Source organism: Atractosteus spatula, chromosome 5 (genome assembly GCF_055471065.1).
Source record: "Atractosteus spatula isolate fAtrSpa1 chromosome 5, fAtrSpa1.hap1, whole genome shotgun sequence".
In the NCBI taxonomy this organism is placed as follows: domain Eukaryota; kingdom Metazoa; phylum Chordata; class Actinopteri; order Semionotiformes; family Lepisosteidae; genus Atractosteus; species Atractosteus spatula.
The window spans coordinates 16,550,540-16,569,418 of NC_142710.1; the positions used below are offsets into that span (position 1 = coordinate 16,550,540).

Here is an 18,879-nt window from a genome sequence, read left to right on the forward strand (position 1 = left end):
AGTAGGCTAGTCTATGTTTGGTAATTTGATGTTTTGCTGAGGGCTATGACTTGAAAAAAGCCTGCACCTAGTACAGAGGACCTGTCATCTCAGTACCCAAGAGCCAGTAGAATAAAGAAGTACCCTACAGCGGCAAAACTTTGACACTGCTTTGAAGTATATCAAAACAGTGTAAATAACTCCCAAGAATTATTATTACTCAAAGATCAAAGAAAAGATGCATATTTTACATGGTAAACAGGGACCTTCCACTCCACACAAAAAGGTTTTCTCCTAAAAGTTAAGGAATAAAACTGGATAGCTTTCCAAAACAACCAGTTATTTGGAAATACGCCAATTTTTTTTTCTTTGAAAATAGAAAACTGCAGTTTACTTTGGAGTTTTATCATGGGTGTTTTTAACAACGCTCTCTTGTGTAACGGATTCCAACAGGCGAAGAACCTTTATAAGGCTAATGGTTTAGAATCTGTGGAGGCTGGTGAAACAATACGTCTAAGAAAAGAGATGTGAAGTCCTTAACCACACTTCTTGTTTACCACACAAGATCTACAAAAGGAAAAGGCAGGGCTGTCCAGTTCTGCATTTTTAGGATATACAGTACAAGTAGTCCTAAGCAATTATATAGTACTATTCCTAACTACTGCTGTAAGGAAAGCAAGGGCAACAGAAAGCATTGGGTCTAAATCTCAGCTCTGTTTTACAAACAACAGTGTATTGCTGTTTGCAGTCCAACTCTTCGTCTCTTGTTTTTTTATCCACTATACAACTATTCAGACCTTTAACAGGATCAGTTTCAGAATTCTAACTTAATTGCGTGCAGTTTGTATTATCTTCTTGCCTTCAGCAGTGGCACTAAAACCAATATGAGAATGGCTTTAACAGCCCAGGACCCGAGTGGGGTTTAACACTCGTGGTACGGAGCAGAAGTCACAGCGGCAGGCACGCTGATTTGAGCCCCAGTTGTGACACGTCAAGCCTCCCCGCGCGGAGACCAACGGGGAGAGAACAGCGCTGGCGTTCAAGCCCTTTTGCAGGCGAGAGGCGGAAGAGTCGCTTGGGTGTTGATGGGCCCCAAGCATCAGTGCAGCCTGTACTCAGCAGGCCAGACAGAGGCGGGATGAACTGTGCCCCAGTCTCACTAGCATGAGAGCCTCAAGAGCACTGGCCGAATGGCCTCCTCTCGTCTGCAAACTTTTCTTGTATCCTTATGTTAGCTGATTAGGGCTTTTGGGCAAACAGAACCATTAAACAAAACAATGAAAGTGCTCACCCACACCTACACCTTGGCCGCTGCAGTTAAGATTTATTTAAAAAAAAACACAGCAAACTTCTTATCAGACCCTCTTACCTAATACTACATACATTCTACTTTTCTTTCTGAATATATACAATCTTGCCTTAATAGAGAGAGAGAGTGCACATGTTTTACATGTATTGATGCATGTTTCCTACTATCACCCAATTACATTGAGAGAAGAATACAGATTCATACTTAAGGCAGTAGAACATATTTGCCGAAGCATTAAAAGGATGTGACTATGTTTAATCTAATTCCTATTTTACAGCCTACAGAGCAGATTCTATTTATAAAGTACATCATAGCATAACATTTGTAAAACATTCTTTTGAGTTTCAAGGAAATATTAATGTACAATTTTCATGAGACCATAAATGTTACCGAGGAAACTAATTCTGACAATAATTACTTATTCCTCTTCTTAAATGCTTCCTCTGATTGAATGAAAGCATCAAGAGTTTTTGAAGTAGGCTACCAAACATAAAATAATATTATCTTCAAAAAACTGTTTTCTAAATTTAAGAATCAACAGTAGCAAACACTAGTTGTGTGCAATTCTTTTATCTGACGAGTCAGTCAACAAATTTAAGCTAATGTGCAGGTACACAGCACACCATCATTATTAAGGTGAAACATTCTTTATAGACTTTCAAAAATAAACAGAGAAACGGGAAAGAGAAAGAATAATAGCAATCAATTCTCAAAAGCAAGCAACTTTAAGCATGAAGTATCCCCCGAAACTCCTCTCACAAAGATTTCACTCTGTGATTTCACTGAATGATTGCTTTAGTGTATTTTTTTAACAATGCATACTGCTCTTCATCTCATGACCACATGTGTTGAATTTTAGCCCTTTCATCAGTCAAAATCAATTAACAGCAATTTAATTCCAAAGGACAAGATAAAAGGAAGGTAATATTTGAGTTCATTTTTGATTGCGATGATACATCTCACATATGGCCTTAAGTACCAAAAACAGTACTCAGAGGGATTCCTACAAAAGACGAATGGCCTTAGGCGAAGTAACCGCATGAGTCCCTCTGATTGGTTAGTGCTGTCATTAGTGCCACTGCTGTTTAAGAAATACATGTGGACGGGACTGGGGTGACAGCTGAGACTTTAAAGCAAGAGTATTTTTCAAACAGCTTTTCATACTCTCTTTCATGACAGAAATTTTTCAGCTCTATCATTAACCGCTGACAAGCTGACAGAATAAATACTTCAGCCTTAAAGGGTTCTTCTCACTCTCCCTTTCGCTCCCTCTTTCTCTCTCCCCGTCTCCCTCTCCCTCTCTCGCTCCCTTGTTTCTGAAAGCCAGAGGAGTTTTTTTAAAGCTGTCGTCTTACCTCATCATTTTGGGTGAACAGTTGGGTGAATTTCGCATGCCTCCATTTCGCTGCTTTTTTTTAGGTGACAGTGTTGATGGATGCTCGTCTTCGACTGCGAACATATGCAAAGGTGTCAGATTACGGACTGCTGAAATTGTAATATGTAATGGAAATGACATATTAAAGAACACAAAGCCAACACTCAATCAGTCATTGCAAAAGTCTGAAAAGACCCTCAAAACAGAAAGCTAACATGTTAGTAAGGGGAGGGGGACTGTGTGGAAGGTTAGGGCACACAATCTTAATCTGCCATCTTAATAGGACAAATGGAATGAATAATCATTCTGAAAATCGATGTGCCACTCCATCAAAATAACTGCACATGTGCTCGGCTGGACCTACAGCAGTCTGCATCACTAGATCCTGTTTAAATATGTCTGATTGTCACAGTTTATTGAAAAACAAGGGAAGGCAAAATACATCTGACAGGCAAGAGTGCTTCCAGCTTTCTTTTGGACTACGATGAGTCTCCACAGCACACCAATCCCTGCCATGCCACCCAGAACTAGTGGGCTTCTGCTCTGTCACAGCTCTCCTGCCACACTCATGCTCCCTTGACAGCCACCATCTTGAGATGCCCAGCTTCACTCTGAAACACTGTGTGTTACTGAGCACGATCCCAAGCATTGTTAACTGCCAACAAATTAAACATGCCAAAAAGATCAGGTTCAATTCTTCTCACCACCACTAACCTACATGCACACAGAGGAAGGGATCACAAACTACCGCAATGCTCAAACCCAATACTGGTTCCATCTGAAGTGATACAAAATGGCACATGAAAACTCAAGAGGCACAGAGGGTTTTAAAGAAGCAAACTTCTTTCACTGAAAGTTTTTCATTAGTTTGAGAATCCAACGAACTGGTGTTAATGGCATTAACACTCTTTTTCCTTTTGCTTGGTGCAATGCTACTTCCATTTCTTATTAATTATTCCTCACTATGATGAATTGTAACTCTTCTGTCAAAAACTTTCACTTTTATGTTACCAGAGGATCTATCTATTTGCTTCACGTTCGTAGAAATTAAACTAAAACTACAAAGCGAGACACGGAATAGAATAAAAGAAGACTTTCCAACTTGAAAAAGGAATATCTAAAACAAGCCTATTCTGAAGAAAGGAGACTGGGTAACAGTGGTTTGATCATTTAAAGAGCTTGTGTATTTCATGTGCCTTTAGACAAGCACTTCTGAAAATGTTATGTATAGATAAGTGATGGAAATGTCACTGTCACTTCAAACCCTTATTAGTTATCCAGGAAAAATTTAATACCACAACACGTTGTTAGTATGTGTACTGCAAGCAATTACCCCCTACACAGAATATGATAACCTTGTACTATATAGTAGGTACCCATTTGAAATTGTAGCCTATTAAATTGCAGAAAATAATTCTTACAGTATAATATGATAATTCTGACAATATTATTACAGTTTGAATAATATATTTTATATATTTAAAACATCCATTGACATGCTTAACTCAAATTTCACATAATTACATAGCAGACTATACATATTAATGCTAATTAAAAATTACAGGATGTGTGTAGCTACTGACACATTGATGTCTTGAAACTATGGCTCTTTGATTTCTGTGTTCCTTTTTATGATTTTTTTTTAATTTAAGAATTTCATTTAATTCATATTTCTGGAACTACCTAACTCAGTGACTGTGGTGCCCTTAGTTCTCCAAGGCACACTGCTTTGAGTACAATTATGATTTACAGCCTAAGGAGCTGCCCTTTAGTCATAAGCCAGACAATGCAATATCAAGCAATCTAGGGGGGATTTAACAGGAGGAAATTTGGATAAAACACAATTGCAGTAAATTTACTGTGCCAAAGATATGACATAGCATCTATGATTGCTAATAACACGCATAAATAGTGAATCATGAATTTTGATGAGGCACACTGATCTAACGCTTTTAAAATGTAAGTTTTGCGTGGGGTAAATTTCACAGATGGCAAAGGCCAAAAAGTAGCATGCAAATTGGCCAAAGAGGAGAAGACCTGACCTCTGGCATTATGAAATTCAAACCCACTTCAATAAACCAAGTCCTGATGGCTGACGACTAAGTGTTGTCATGGAGTCAGTTCAGCCTGTACATGAAATAGAAATATGATCTCTCTTCACATTACATATTTTTATCTTTTAGTCTGAATTATAAAAACGATACAGAATACGATATTTGATTTGAACCCTTGGCACTTTAAGTGTTTTTTTTTAGTTCTGTATTTGTTCATTGTTGTCATATGAAATGTATTTAATTTATTTCTTTGTGATTCTCATGCTATGTCCAACTTTCCACTTGAATACAAGACAGTCTCAGGAAAAACGACCATCACTGCCACAAAAAAAACAAAACCTTCTAAGTCACTGTGAAGACCACCAGTGAATCTGACCTTGGGCACCACAATACAAGTAAACAAAGCATTGACACTGCAGAAGATATGTCTATGTGAGTAACACGCATATTCTTCAGAGGAAACAGTCCCTGGACTTTTCTAATCACAGTCATTTTGATAACCTCTCCTGTGGTAACTACTGGGCCCATTTCTACGTGGTTTATCTGGAACATACGTAGCAAAATTTATCTCTGTCTCCTACCGATCCTCCCTCCTCCTTGATTTGAAACATTTATTGCTGCTGAGATATCCGAGTCGGAGTTTCAGATGTAATTAGATTTTTTTTCTCCTTTTTTCTAGTCTTGTTTAATCTAATAAATGTATTCGGTCTGGGGGCATTCTGTTTTCCATAGCTTGACAGTTACACATATTCAGTCATTAGTAAGGAGCTCCACACATGCAAACCACTCAGACTGCAAATACATGCAAAGTGGTTTGTACTGACGGGTGCGCCCGGCTGAGGGGAACATACAGGGGCTGTGATTCGCCATGGAGCTACTGGGATGGTATCGGTACTTCACAGGCAGGCTGCGCGCTCGCTGCAACCTGCTGGGCGCCTCCCAGCCTGGGTCACCTGGGCTCAGCAGGCTGAGCCTGGGCAGGTACAGGCTCCCTTTGCGGTTATTAACTAGAGGAACGGGCTCAGCCACGTCTTCAAAGGGCACTGCACTGAGAAGAGCTTTAGCTGCAGCGCTGCTGTTGAATTTGTAAGACCGGTTTTGGTAAGTCGGTCTAACGTCATCGTTTACTGCCAAATAACGAAAAATAAGTTAAATCAGTTAGGGTTAGGACTGTTTTAGGGTTAGGACTTTGAGAACATTTTTTTGGTTAAAATCTGTTGCTGAAAATGTCTCCTCCAGAAAAAAAAAAATATTTCTGTTACAGTGTTATAGCATGAGTGATTTTCTTTGTTTTATATTTGCTGTACACTGTACAATGTACATACTACAAAACAAAAGGTGTTAAGGCTTACCAGCAATATATTAAAACTAGCTTTAATAATAACCTCATATGTGCATTAATAAATAAATATGGCAATTTTTGTCACTGTTTTCCTTTAAGTGTTTAGATGATACATTCATTTTTTTATCATTAAAAACGATAGTTCTTATAAAACAATACGCTCCTTGCTTTTATAAATGCCACTTTTGATATGATGGGCTCATTGCTGTTCACAATTTATGGTCTAAAAATATTTGTGCTGAACATAGCTTTACCAACTCTGATTCTACCATTACATACCGAACAAGTAAAATGAAATTATTTATTAAAAACTAGACCTTGGATTCATTAAGAGTGGGCATTCTTCTATGAAAAAGCTAAAAATGAAAAAGCAGAAAGATAAACAATTCAAATATCTTAAAAATTAAATTGCCTACATGTATATATATGTATATATATGTATATATTGCTATTTAAAAATATTGCTTAACCTAACTGCTTTTCACTGTAAAACAAAGGCACCCTTCTAAAATGATCTGTATTTTAAAAATCCTGCAGAATCTAACCACTTTGTAAATAAACATATATTTAATTATTTCTGTCTACATATTTTAAGTTTACAAAAAAAATGATGTAGAATTCTCTCAATCTCTCCATTCTTTTAAAAAATAAATTCTTTAAACCGGCCTCCTGTGTGAATGCCACACAAAAAAACACACTTCGAAACTGGTCCTTAGTAGCAGGGCTTTAGTCAGATATTGGAGACACCTGGTGGCATTCACCTCTCTAAGTAATTGTCTAGGCTGAAGCATGTTCTGCCTGTGTAATTCAGCTTGAATAACTTCTGGATGAAAGGGAAGAGGGTTAACCAGTAAATAGTATATGACGAAAAAAACATGTACAACCCTTTCCAGAACTCGCTCAGAGCAATATATGGATGATTATTTCTACCGTCAGCTGCCGCATAGATTTACACCCTGCCCTGATAACTCCTGGATTCATCTGCCCCTTGTCAAACATGTACAGCATTACTTTGAGAATACACAGAGTGGCAGTTTCACTGGGGATCTAGAATAATCCAGACGGCGGCTGTCTCTTCCTAAACTGCAAATCAAATGATGAGTTTGTGATGTACTTCTTATCAAGCACAGACGTAAATGGAAAAATTCCATAACATTTTGATTTAGAGATTTATTCTAAGCCTTCCCCCCCCCCCCCCCCAAAAACAAGCTGATTTTCTTTTTGCTGGCTGATTTACTGAAATTTCGTTTAAAGATTTTAGGGAACAAATGTGACATTTCATGTCTGGATTGCCAAAGGAAATCATGATGCTTGGTAAATGTCCTAAAAGTTGACACCTCTTTTTGCACTTTCACTGATTTGATCTGCATTACAATTTTTGAACAGATCATGAGGTTTTTGTTCAGTAATTATGGAAAAAAAGATTACATTTGTACAATGTGCTATTTTCTGAGAGAAATTAAAGCATTCTTGGATAAAATATTATATTCACAGGCACAGATTTCCGATATTCATACCTATCTTCAAAATATACATTGACATAAACACACGTACAGTACAGACACTGCAAATATGCTTCAAGAACGCAACTATCCCTTACTATATACAATCAAGTTTTAGGATTTATAAAGTGTAGGATTGTGAGCAGGCTTAAAACCTTTGATGTATATAATTGTAAATAAAATAAAGTTGAATGTGTACCACCAAACACATTCTAAACTGGCAGACTACAATTTTACAGCACTCAAACTGGAGTTTTACATACAGGCACAAATTTACTTGTCCTATTTTCTTGGAGTTCTAGCCCCATCTGCTGTTCACGGTAGGATGGTACAAATACATTTTCATGACTATACAGCGCGATGCTTCTACATGTTCCGTATCTTTTCTGCTCCTCAGACCTTTCTTCTCACATATATACGGAATCATTTAATTGCTACTTATCTATGTCATGAATAGATGCTAAAGTAACTTTAAGGTTTTTTTCTTTTTTTACCAGTGTTTACTTGACTAAAATAAACAAAAACAAAACAGCACTTAATAATGGGTGCAATAGCAAAAACTCCAGTCAAACAGTGACTTTACCGTGTTTCTTCCTCACTATACAAACAGGTAAAGGGGATACGCTACTCACCAAAGGGAAAGTAAAAGGACAACATGTGCAGACTACAGTACTAAACGCAAAACAAAGAGAGCACAGAACATGTTACTAGGAAGGTGCTAAATGAGAAAGGTAAAAGCAGAGTATGCACAGAAAAGAAGAGAGAAACAAATGAGAGACTTACTTGATCTGATATATCCGTTATAGTTATATTTTGCTGAGAAAAATGCAAAGACAGTGACAGGTTACGGGGAAGAAAAGTGTTGCATTGGAGAAGATGATAAGCAAGATCACTGGAAACTGAATGCTAGGTTGAGACAAAGGAGCTCATTCTTTAAGCCAGGTTTGGAATAGGGCATGACTGAATGTACCGAATGTATGATATAATGAAAACAGTGAGGTTCATGAATTGATGCTAAACAGAGACACAGTAAGGGAAAATGAAGAGATTGAGAAAAAGAGAAAACTTTTTTTATCCGTGTATCTTTTTTTTTGTTTAATCAGGGAAGGAAATTTTTAGTTGGTTACACAAAAACTTTTAAGTGCTTTCCGTACAACTGAATTTTTTTTTATAAAACTAGCCGCATAATGAAAAAAACAGCTTGCTTTTTTCTGATCTGTATATTCTCCAGAACGAATCATATATGGCTAATCACCAAAAAACAAAAGTCCATCATTTAAAGAACTTTGAAATAATATCGTAATTTATTTTTTAGCCCTAAAACAAAAAATCAAGAAACCTTTTTTTAGACAATTGTTCCAATTAATAACTTTTTTTATCTATTGATCAAGCCCCAATTATATATTTGCACACAAATATATTAAATTGTATTCTAAAACTTATAAAATATATTTTCTCTTTAATTTAAATAATGGATGATTTTCAAATAAAATATTTTATTTTAGGTTCCATGGCAGGAAGCAGACTCAAATTATTGTTTAAAACAACGCCAAGGGCTACATCCACAACAGGTAATTGCTGAAATAAAGCAAAGGCTTCTTGCATGTGTGTGATATTCAGCAGCAGTCAGCTTTCTCAAACTGAAAGGCCTAAAGTTCATCCAGCCCCGAATGAAAAGAAAATGTTTCTAATGCAGGTGGACTGCAAAAGGGAAGCCAGTGCTGCAGAATTTGCTTTGAGCCTGGTTAGGATCAAGACTCCACTTGTTCATTAGTACTTTATTTCATACAGTAAAGGTCACAGTTTGGGCTCAAGGCAGGACTGTGACAAAAATGTTCAACTAGAAGCCACGCTGGCCCTGGCATCTGTCGTTTGCGATCGGACAGCACAAGAAGAGCTCGGGAGCGAACTGGCTAGCATCTGTCCTGCACTGCGGAGGAGAGAGGAGGGATCTGCTGCCTGGTGGTAAGAAACTGTCAGGGTGAGTTTCATGACAAGCAGCAGCGCTCAGGAAATGAAAATGCAAACATAATTTCCATGTCACCCTGCATAAGGCCCTCTGCTAAATTCACTCCACGCGATGCAGACAGCATCTTTTCTAGCTTGTTCCCATCATTGCAATCCATGAGCGAGCCACTTCTCCGTGACCCGAGCAGAAAAAAACTGCAGGAAAGTGATGCCTGAAGAGATGAAAAGATGTTCTGACCTCTTTTCCTAAGAAGATGCTTGCTGTTAAATCTATATGACTCAACATTGTGATCTAAGAAATGAGAATACATTCAAACACGCGCGAGAAAGCAACATGAGGAAGCCGGGCTTCTGAGATGTCAGGTTGCATGAAACCTCTGAGAGAAAGACGATGGCCTTTAATTCTTTCAAATATTTTGCCACATGCAGTGCAGCTAAATCCTTGCATATTCAGTTTTCGGTGGTTCAGGATCATATATAAGCAAAATTCATCAGCAGCTTGAACTCTACTTCTACTTTGATTTTTTCATAGCAAACGAAATACTTGCTGTCTGTTTCAATGCTACAAAACCCAATTAAGTCCCCTATTCCATACTGGTGCTACTGTATGTGCTGTATTCCATCCTGCTTCTTGTAAAATGACATTTCTTTGTACAGATCCTCCTTGGGTACAAAAAAATCGTTGCCTGCCTTTCATGCATCTAATTTCTATTAGCTCTTCTAAGGGACTAATATTTGTCTACGCTTTAGCTTGTATGGAAACCCATTACACTCTCCAGCTGCTGCAGGAACACAACAAGACAGAATTTAAATCGCACTAATCTGAAAGCTACATCTTCCCAATAGGTATACGTGCTTACTGAAATATAATAACTCTACTGTACAGCATGTGTCATAGCATATATATTGGGATATTACTGTATCCCCTGGAAAAGTATTTATTTCAACAACATCTGTGTTTCTCATGTCATGGAAAATCTCTTCTCTGCTATCATAAGTACAGTATGTGCAAATTCCTCCATGCAGGGACAAGTGTGGATATCTGAATCTTTTCTGTTTTATTATCCATAGCACTTCAGCCTAGTCACATTCGAATAAGCTGCTCCGGTTCATCAAATTAAGTGGATAAAATAAAAAAGACAATAAAAATGTGCAATACTTTGAAACTTTCCCTCATCTGTGAAAATGTATACACATCTAAAATCTATAAATTTTGCATTGCTTGATTACGATAAAAATAAAAATAAAACTGTCTGTTTAGGTCCAGCTAATGTATGAGGCCCTGGATTTTTAATAGTTTATTGAGCTATACTTTAAGTTTAAACTTCTACTGTAAATCATTGCTCAAGGAGAAAACACACAATACTAGCTGAACATAAAGGAGTCCCACCAGATAGGTTATTATTGGTTCACTGTAAAGGACTTACAAGAAGAGTGTTTTACATTAATCTTTACAGCAGTTTGTATTTTCAAATGCAAATCTGCCATGGTCTGGCATGGTAACCAGTAATCCCAGAACATAGAAAATTAAAGAAATAAGTAAAGGTATTCATCTTTTTTTTTTGCAGGAGGATGAGGTATTTGTTTAAATATTACATTTATAGATAAAACTAATATTAACTAATGAGAAGTTTAGAGACTACTAGATACCAAGAGAGTGTGGAATAAAGATTAATTGTGGAAGACTGAAGATATATCTTTATCTACAGTATATATAACTACATAATCTATATATATATATCTTTATCTATATACTGTATTTGCGAGTTAAATTAATGGTGTCATACATTTCTAATAGAGATAATTTTTAAAGCTAAAGTGTACAACTGTTAGGCACAGAGTATTTCATAATCTGATTTACAACATCCAGAATAAAACACTAAAATATGAACATGCACAGGAAAGACCCTCAAAGGAATTTCTGAAACAGCAATCCTCAAGTGCCACAAGTCCAGTCCTATAGGGGGCTATAAGCACAGCAAGCTCGGTAATGATATAATGACCTTTAATGAGTACCCAGGGAAAAAGAACAGTACCAAAATAAAAGACAAAGGGCACCATCCATCACCACAGAGATGACACTAATTCAGGCTGATTTTCAGAACGACCAAAGAATTTTCAAGAGGAAATGTGATCTGCTGATTTGACCTTGCTTTGATATGGGGCTTTGCTGTTGCCATTTCTAATTGACAAACACTTAGTATTTCACATCTGCTCATGCTTAATGAAAGGTCCCATCTCACCACTGTCCTCTGAGTAGCTGACTGCTTAAGTCATTTGACCTATCAAACTGCTAAAATCACAGAATGATTTCAATTGAAGTTCTGCCAGATGATTTTCCTTTAGGATTCTAATAGAGTAAGACAGGTCAGCATTGGTACACAAGGCATTAAAATAAAGGCTGTTGACTTTTCTTCTGATTACTGAAGGTTAACAGCAAATCACCTAAAGAGCTGTCATGTTTTCTGTCTTTTCTGTAACAGAAAGCAAAGAGAAAAAGACAGAACTGAAGTTGTTCAAAATATGACGGTGATGCTTTACAGTCTTGTACTTAAGCAATACAAGAAAGGAAATTAACTGTAGAGCAATCTTTTAGTGTATTCCCTATGTGCTATTTCTATGGCAGTGTAAGAGAACTGGGCTGACAACAACTAAAGGTACAAATCTGACTTCAAATTACCCCATTGAGGAAAAATATTTAAGAAAAATTTTAAAACAATAAAAAAAATGAATACAAAGAAAAGTTTGTGCATCTAAGAAACAGTCTTAAAGGCCAAACACAAAAGTCTTCTACATTTCTACTGAGAATTTGCAACTCGCTGCTATGTTGGCGTCAGTGGTTTTGTATCCTAGTTTTATTACATCTGCTGAAGGAACAGAAGTATTTCAGACATTAAATCATGCCCATTTAAAGCCTGGATGCTGAAATGCGAACCTCTTGAAGAGGATTATAAGGCAATGTCTCTGTGCTCCTCTTTCCTTTCACTTGTTACTCTGTTTTCCTTGGCCAAACTGCATCATTCACAAAACAGGAAATAGATTAATCTAAAGCTTTCCAGCAAAATGAATGGCTCTCTAGAAAGGACCAAACTATACCGAAGCACTGCATGATTACCACCCCCACACTACTCTAATGGGGACCATTAACATGTTGTCGCATTACAAAAGAATTTGGAAAAACACTGCATGGAGATTATCTCATTTTCAAAGGAGTCTCTTTGTACAATTCTAACTCTGGAGACAACACCAAACAATTCATGACTTTTTAAGATAAATGAAAAATAAGTATTGTCTTTAAGACTGGGAAAGCTGAAGAATTTGCTTCTAGTCATGAAGTGAACTGACAAGGCTTACAACTGTCTCCTGAGTGTCTGTATGCTGAAAAGTGTACAAGGCAAGATGAACTTGTACCTTAATACACAATTACAAAAATGTTATGAACGGCTTATTTTTAACTGTAACTTCAACTTGATGCCTGTGCTTCATTTTGAATTGTAACATACTCAATCACAACCATCCCATTTGTTACTTTAGCAAATTTCCTCCAGTTTTTAAAGAGACACATGTATGGCACTCGGTCTAAAAAATCTAGAGCACCCTACTGTACATTTATAAAATAAGACAATGAGTTACAAAACAGAAGTGAATCTTCTACAGTAAGGCCTTGCAATTAAAAAAAAAAACTTCGGTATAGATGGAGGTTAAACATTGTTAAGCCCTTGGATAAGTCAAAGTCCATGAGGAAATCCTGGGAACCTGAATTCGATTTGGAAGCACACAGAAGAAAGACAAAATGTTAGCTGCTAGCTTGAACGGACATTGAAATATCCCCATCCTGTAAATTATCCTAAACTAACACAGTACATAAACCACTTGACAGGTGGTTTCCTTCCACATGACATTTACCCATGATTTGTCAGCTGTTTTCACAATAGTTTGTTGTGCTTGTTGTTAAACTAAATATACACCAAACAGAGAACCACTCCAAAACAAAAAGACACTGGGACAACACTTGTTTCACTGGTACAGCATGCTGGATCACAGACCTAAAACCTAGGAAGCTGCATAAAGCAACAACACTATAAAGCAAAAATAAAGTACCCAATAAACAAACAAAAAAAAGCAATAGCCACAATTTGCCAAACAAAAGTAAATTATGAATCCACAATGCACAACACAAGCACGCGGATAACGCCACAATCACAAACACGGAACAGCATGTGTTGGTGTTCAAACTTACAGGCACGTAAACTGGTTGAGCAATCATTAACAGAGACAGAAGAAAGTGGGAAGGCTCTCTCAAGGGTGTCCATGTTACTATGTACACTGCCTGACATGCAAGAGCAGTCACGCTCAGAGCGTCCGCAATCAAAACAACATGCCAGTTTCATTCTTTTGTAGATGGACATCTTGGCTATAATCATGTTTTGGATGAGAGGAAAGGAAAAGCAGCAGGTTAATGGCAAGGTTATACTTAACCAGGCACTCGGAAGGTAACTTCAGAGGGGAAAAGTGCAGGCCTTAGAGAGACTGGTCACAGGCTTGACCCCCATCTGGAGATGTGACTGTCCATCTCCACAAAGTGGAGGGACTCGCAGATTAACAAAGCATTTTTTAATGAATGGGAGAATGCATGCTTTTGGGGAACACAGATGTACACTGCTTTCATTTACAGATATTCGCAATTAGAAGTAGTTTACAACTCCAGCCCCTCCGATCAGCTGGGTCTGAAAGGAAAGGTAACAACACAAACAATGTTCACAGTTTTCACCTTAAAGCTGCATCTCGATCGTTTTAAGACACCATACAGTACCTTGAAAATCAACAACACTGTCCTTTTCTTCCCCAGACATGACTGTTTTTTTAAGTCTTCCCATTTAACTGAGCCATACAAATGTGTGTGTTTTTAAGGGCCTTGGGAAGGTATCAATCTCCAGGGTCAAGCTCTGTTCTAAGGCCTTTCATGTTAATATCGGTCAAGCAAGGGTAACAATATGACAGTGAGAGGGGGCATTCAGGGTAATGGATGAATGATATCTTCGGCTGCAAACCCCATTTTCTCTGGAACTCTCCTTTGATTTTACATTTCCTCGATTTGCATCTTATCGGGATCTTGTAGCTGTATCCACCATGCAGCATCAGCCCTGTTAATCGCATGACACTATACATTCCATAATCAACTAATCCAGTTATTTCACGACAGCCCCCAAAAGCACTGCTAAGTCAAAATGTAAAATAGTTACACTGCTGAAGCTCTGCGAGTTTGTTCTGCAAGTGACTGTACATAAGAGGAAAAAAAGTGTTTTGTTCCTCGGCGAGATAAAATTTGGAAGGTGAGTTCAGTCATTTTGTGACTGACTTGTCGATCTGTAATTGAATAATTAATCAGCTTGTACAATGCACAGTGATGCTGAATTTTTTTCAAACAACCAGCCGTTGCTGCCCGATTGTGCCGCTCTGTAACTGATGCACAAGATGCAGCAAAGAGCAGAAGGGTTAAACTTTCGCAAATCTGTTTTAAAGCAATACTTGCTTGCTGCACAGCAGGAGAAAAAGATGTGCATAAAAACTCAGGGGCACTGTAGTGAAACAGTGCAGCAAAAGAATGCTGTGATGCTGGGGAGTAACAGTCCCTGGTTTTCATTCTCATGGAGCTGTTTTGCAAACGAACGGTAATTGAGTCTGACACTTTTTAAAGAAATACAATCTTTAGGGAAAAACAGCTTTTTGAATTGCGTTTGTGGAAATGAACCCAAATTAAGTGGCCAATTTAGCTCCCCACTCGAGAGAGAGAGAGTTTGGTACAAGACATGACTTTAAAACAAAGCCTTCAGGGACTGTTGTTCTTATAAGACCATGCATAATTATTTGAATTAGTAATCATTAGCATGCAGAAAAGAGGATTTAACCTTAATAATAAAGAATCAAATAAATTGCTTTACGTGTTGAAACAGTGTAAGCAATCAAATAAGAGCAATAAGACTGTGATATTTAAAATAAAATAATACCATGCTGAAACCCATTACTTCTGAACATTCATTTTACATTCATAAAGAGCTCAGGATGTTGAAATGTTAGTCAGAAATACATGTACATGTAGGGAAATGAAACCACAAGACTGGATGACTTTTTATGATTTAAATGATTTCACACACAACCCAGCACTGAATCCTCAAAGAAGAAAAGAATCAAAAGAAAACCAACCTCATTTACCAAGAATGCTATCAACAGTGACAGTGGATGTTTACTAATGAAGACCTGAAGTTCTTTAGTTGTTCTAATTTCTTCATCAAATCTACTTTCAATCATACTGGAACACCAATTAGGTTAATATATAATAATTAACATATTAATTACACTATCAGATCAATATACCTCTCATATACTGTATACATATTGTTAGATTTCCTCAAAATATTTAAAAGGAGAAGTGTGAAAAACCTGCAAAACAAAATAGGAAGGGAACAGCACTATGAAATAAATGAGCTTGCTTGGTTTTATTGCACTGTTCAATATAACAGTATTGTCTGCTGATTGCATTCCTGAAACAAGGGTTTGAGGACCTCAGTGTACTGTATATGCTCTCAGATATCACAGGAGTTAACAGTAGAACTATGGGGACATCTAGTGGCAAGTTGCTGTACAGCACCTAGTTCAACAGTGACGAGATAATCTGAAGAGTATACTCATGGCCAGTGAGTAAAAAAGGGCCCGACTACCATCAAGAATTGAAATGGGGACAATGTCATTTCAATTCGCCAAGTACTGATGATCCCTAAATACGAGAAAGAAGCTATGCAAAATACCAGGGCAGGGAGAGCCTTGAAGCAGACGAGGAGGACCAGATTGTTTTGATTGTGTTTTGGCGACGCTGTTCGTTAAGTCCAAGAATTTGAAGAACTTCCCACAGAACACTTTCCGCTTTCTAAATAATACAGCAGCATGCAAAATTGGTTCTGACAGCAGGCAGATGAAATTAAACGGCCCAAGTTGCAGTTTTTCCTTTTCTTGGCTACTCTAAATCCATGACTAATGTTACCAATATCAATCCATTATGTTTGACATTGTAGATCGTCACCACTTAATTTTGTTTTCTTGTTTGGGGGGAGGGGGCGCTGGAATTACGAAGAGCTTTTGTAATGTGTTTGTAAGCTTGGGCTTAACTGAAAACATTTTGAAATCTTAGGAATATTTATCTTCCTCTACTTCCCATGCAATTGTCTCCTATTTTCTAACCAAAGCAGAAGATACCCATTAGTGAAATGGACTCGATTCATATTCTGACTTGTAATCAAGTGTTATTCTCTCTGCACAGAGTACTGCTGTATTCTTTTTGATCTGTGGACAGTATAGAGATGACAGGTGTGGGAGGGATGTGTTTGCTACACTGGTACATGCAACATAGATAGAAACTATCTGCTGAAGAAAGACAGTTGGACTGCAGTCTGGGAACAGGGAACCCGTTTTTACTCACAATATATCACTATCAGTGTGCAGTTAAAATATAGTGTCGTGTTCCAAGGCAGCAAGGAAAAAATAAATCAAAAATATGTCAATGGTCATAAAACTGGCAACACAAATTTTCATAAAAGAAATGGACTTGTCAATTTTTTCCCCATAAGAACATAGCATACTGTATATACATATTTATTTTGCCAACATTAATCATTTAAAAAAAAACATAACGGCAACAACAAAAACTGCTGCTACAAAAACATACGCAGCATTATGGATAGAAATCCCAATATAATTATTTTTTTCCCATGAAACATTTTGAAACCAAAGGTCTACTTACTGTATACATAGATTTCCACAGTTCTGAATGAATAAGTGAGTCTGACATGAGAAAATGACAGTAGATTTTTGTTTTTCTGTAACTGTTTATTTAAGCTGCTTTAAAGTAATTATCTCTGGCCTTTACAGCCACAGTATTTTTTAAGCTGAATTATTAATACTGGGCCTAAGTAGTTTGGGCGACTGGCTATGTAGGTCAGGTAATAACAATGTGACACTGCTACATTAATGTTAATGCTAGCTCTGCTGGAACAGTAATCCAGAGATTCTGTAATACTAAAAAAATAGTTTCTTAATGTTATTATTAATGACTATCAGTGTTCAAGACTGGTAAACCTTTGGTTTAGTTTTCTTTCAATAGTTTGTGTTTCAAGAAATGGCTGGATGACATTCTTTTATTAGTTTACTAATAAATACCAAATGTACTAGGAGAGAGAGCTGAATGGTCCCATCTAAATTGTAACCTTTTGTTCTTATTTTGCATTTACCTTCAAATTAAGACTTGTGTCCAGATAAAGGAGCATCTGGAAAATGTACTTTCGCTTATTTTTGCCACCAATTTCTAATAGATGGATTATTTTAATTTAGATTCAAATTCATCTGCTGAAAGAACTGCTTTTCCTAACACATTTAAATATAAACACTGCTCAACACGGTAATTTAGACAAAACCATAGCAAATCTTCAGTACAAATCCTTTCCGGAGTTAACACAGATGATATTAACAGTAAAATGATGAAATGGCAATAAGGTGTTTCCACAATAAGGTGTTTCCATGTGTTTCTGCTGGCTCTGAAACACACGCGTCTAATTTCCACCTGACTAGGAACATTACCTAGGTTGCTCTCAAAGAGAAGCAGTTGGATTCTGACAGCCTCCTTCTTCAGCCTCACTAATCACGTCATCTGATTTCTACATCTGTTTGGCATCACATCATTAACATGCTGATGTGTGGCTGCTTCACTTTAAACACTCTCTCTCTCTCTGAATGTTTCAGTACTGAAGCTTAATTCTAAGTCTCATCCATAATGCTATGACACTGACAGAAATGACAAAGTTCTTTAACTCCAGGTCCTGGCCATGGTGTGTAAGGGGTGTTTGTTTCATGTGTTTAAGAACTTTGTCGTAAAAGCAATTTCATTGTAAACATTGTGATTGTACCTAAAATTAAGCCCAAAAAACAAAATATTTCACGCATACAAAACCGTCCTGTGAAAGCATTCTTTCATAAAAGTCGTGACTTGTTACTATAATATTAAATCTGATCATCTTCAGCTTTACAATTTGTGAGCATTGAAATTTAAAGAAATACACAATTTCAACAATTCTTGTCCCATTCTGAAACAGGAAAGAGAAATTGAACTTACGCCTTTTGCAGCCACACTTTTTAATCCTTTTGGGATCTGTGATGTCATCATGACAAGCTTTGCAGTAGAAAAATGCCCTAAAGAAACACAGTGGAAACACTGACAGTTTTCTTAAAACACTCATAGCACCTGCCTGCTACAACAGAAAAAATGACAAAGCATATTATAATTAATAACCATTAATTATTCA

The 18,879-nt window shown here is 37.1% G+C and overlaps 1 protein-coding gene across 10 annotated transcripts in view; it reads right to left on the reverse strand.

Annotated features, from left to right (window-relative positions):
* kcnma1a (potassium large conductance calcium-activated channel, subfamily M, alpha member 1a) overlaps positions 1–18,879 on the reverse strand; it is a 210,045-nt gene that overhangs the window by 39,750 nt on the left and 151,416 nt on the right. For 5 of the 10 annotated variants that reach the window (XM_088916330.1, XM_088916324.1, XM_088916332.1 and 2 more), the window contains 3 exons: positions 18,690–18,766; positions 5,569–5,844; positions 2,644–2,737 (listed from right to left, as the gene is read on the reverse strand). In XM_088916330.1, coding sequence (XP_088772456.1) covers positions 2,644–2,737; positions 5,569–5,844; positions 18,690–18,766 — 447 coding nt within the window. Of the gene's footprint in view, positions 1–2,643; positions 2,738–5,568; positions 5,845–13,769; positions 13,944–18,689; positions 18,767–18,879 lie in introns of all 10 variants that reach the window. The other 5 variants (XM_088916328.1, XM_088916334.1, XM_088916331.1 and 2 more) reach the window with 2 other exon arrangements.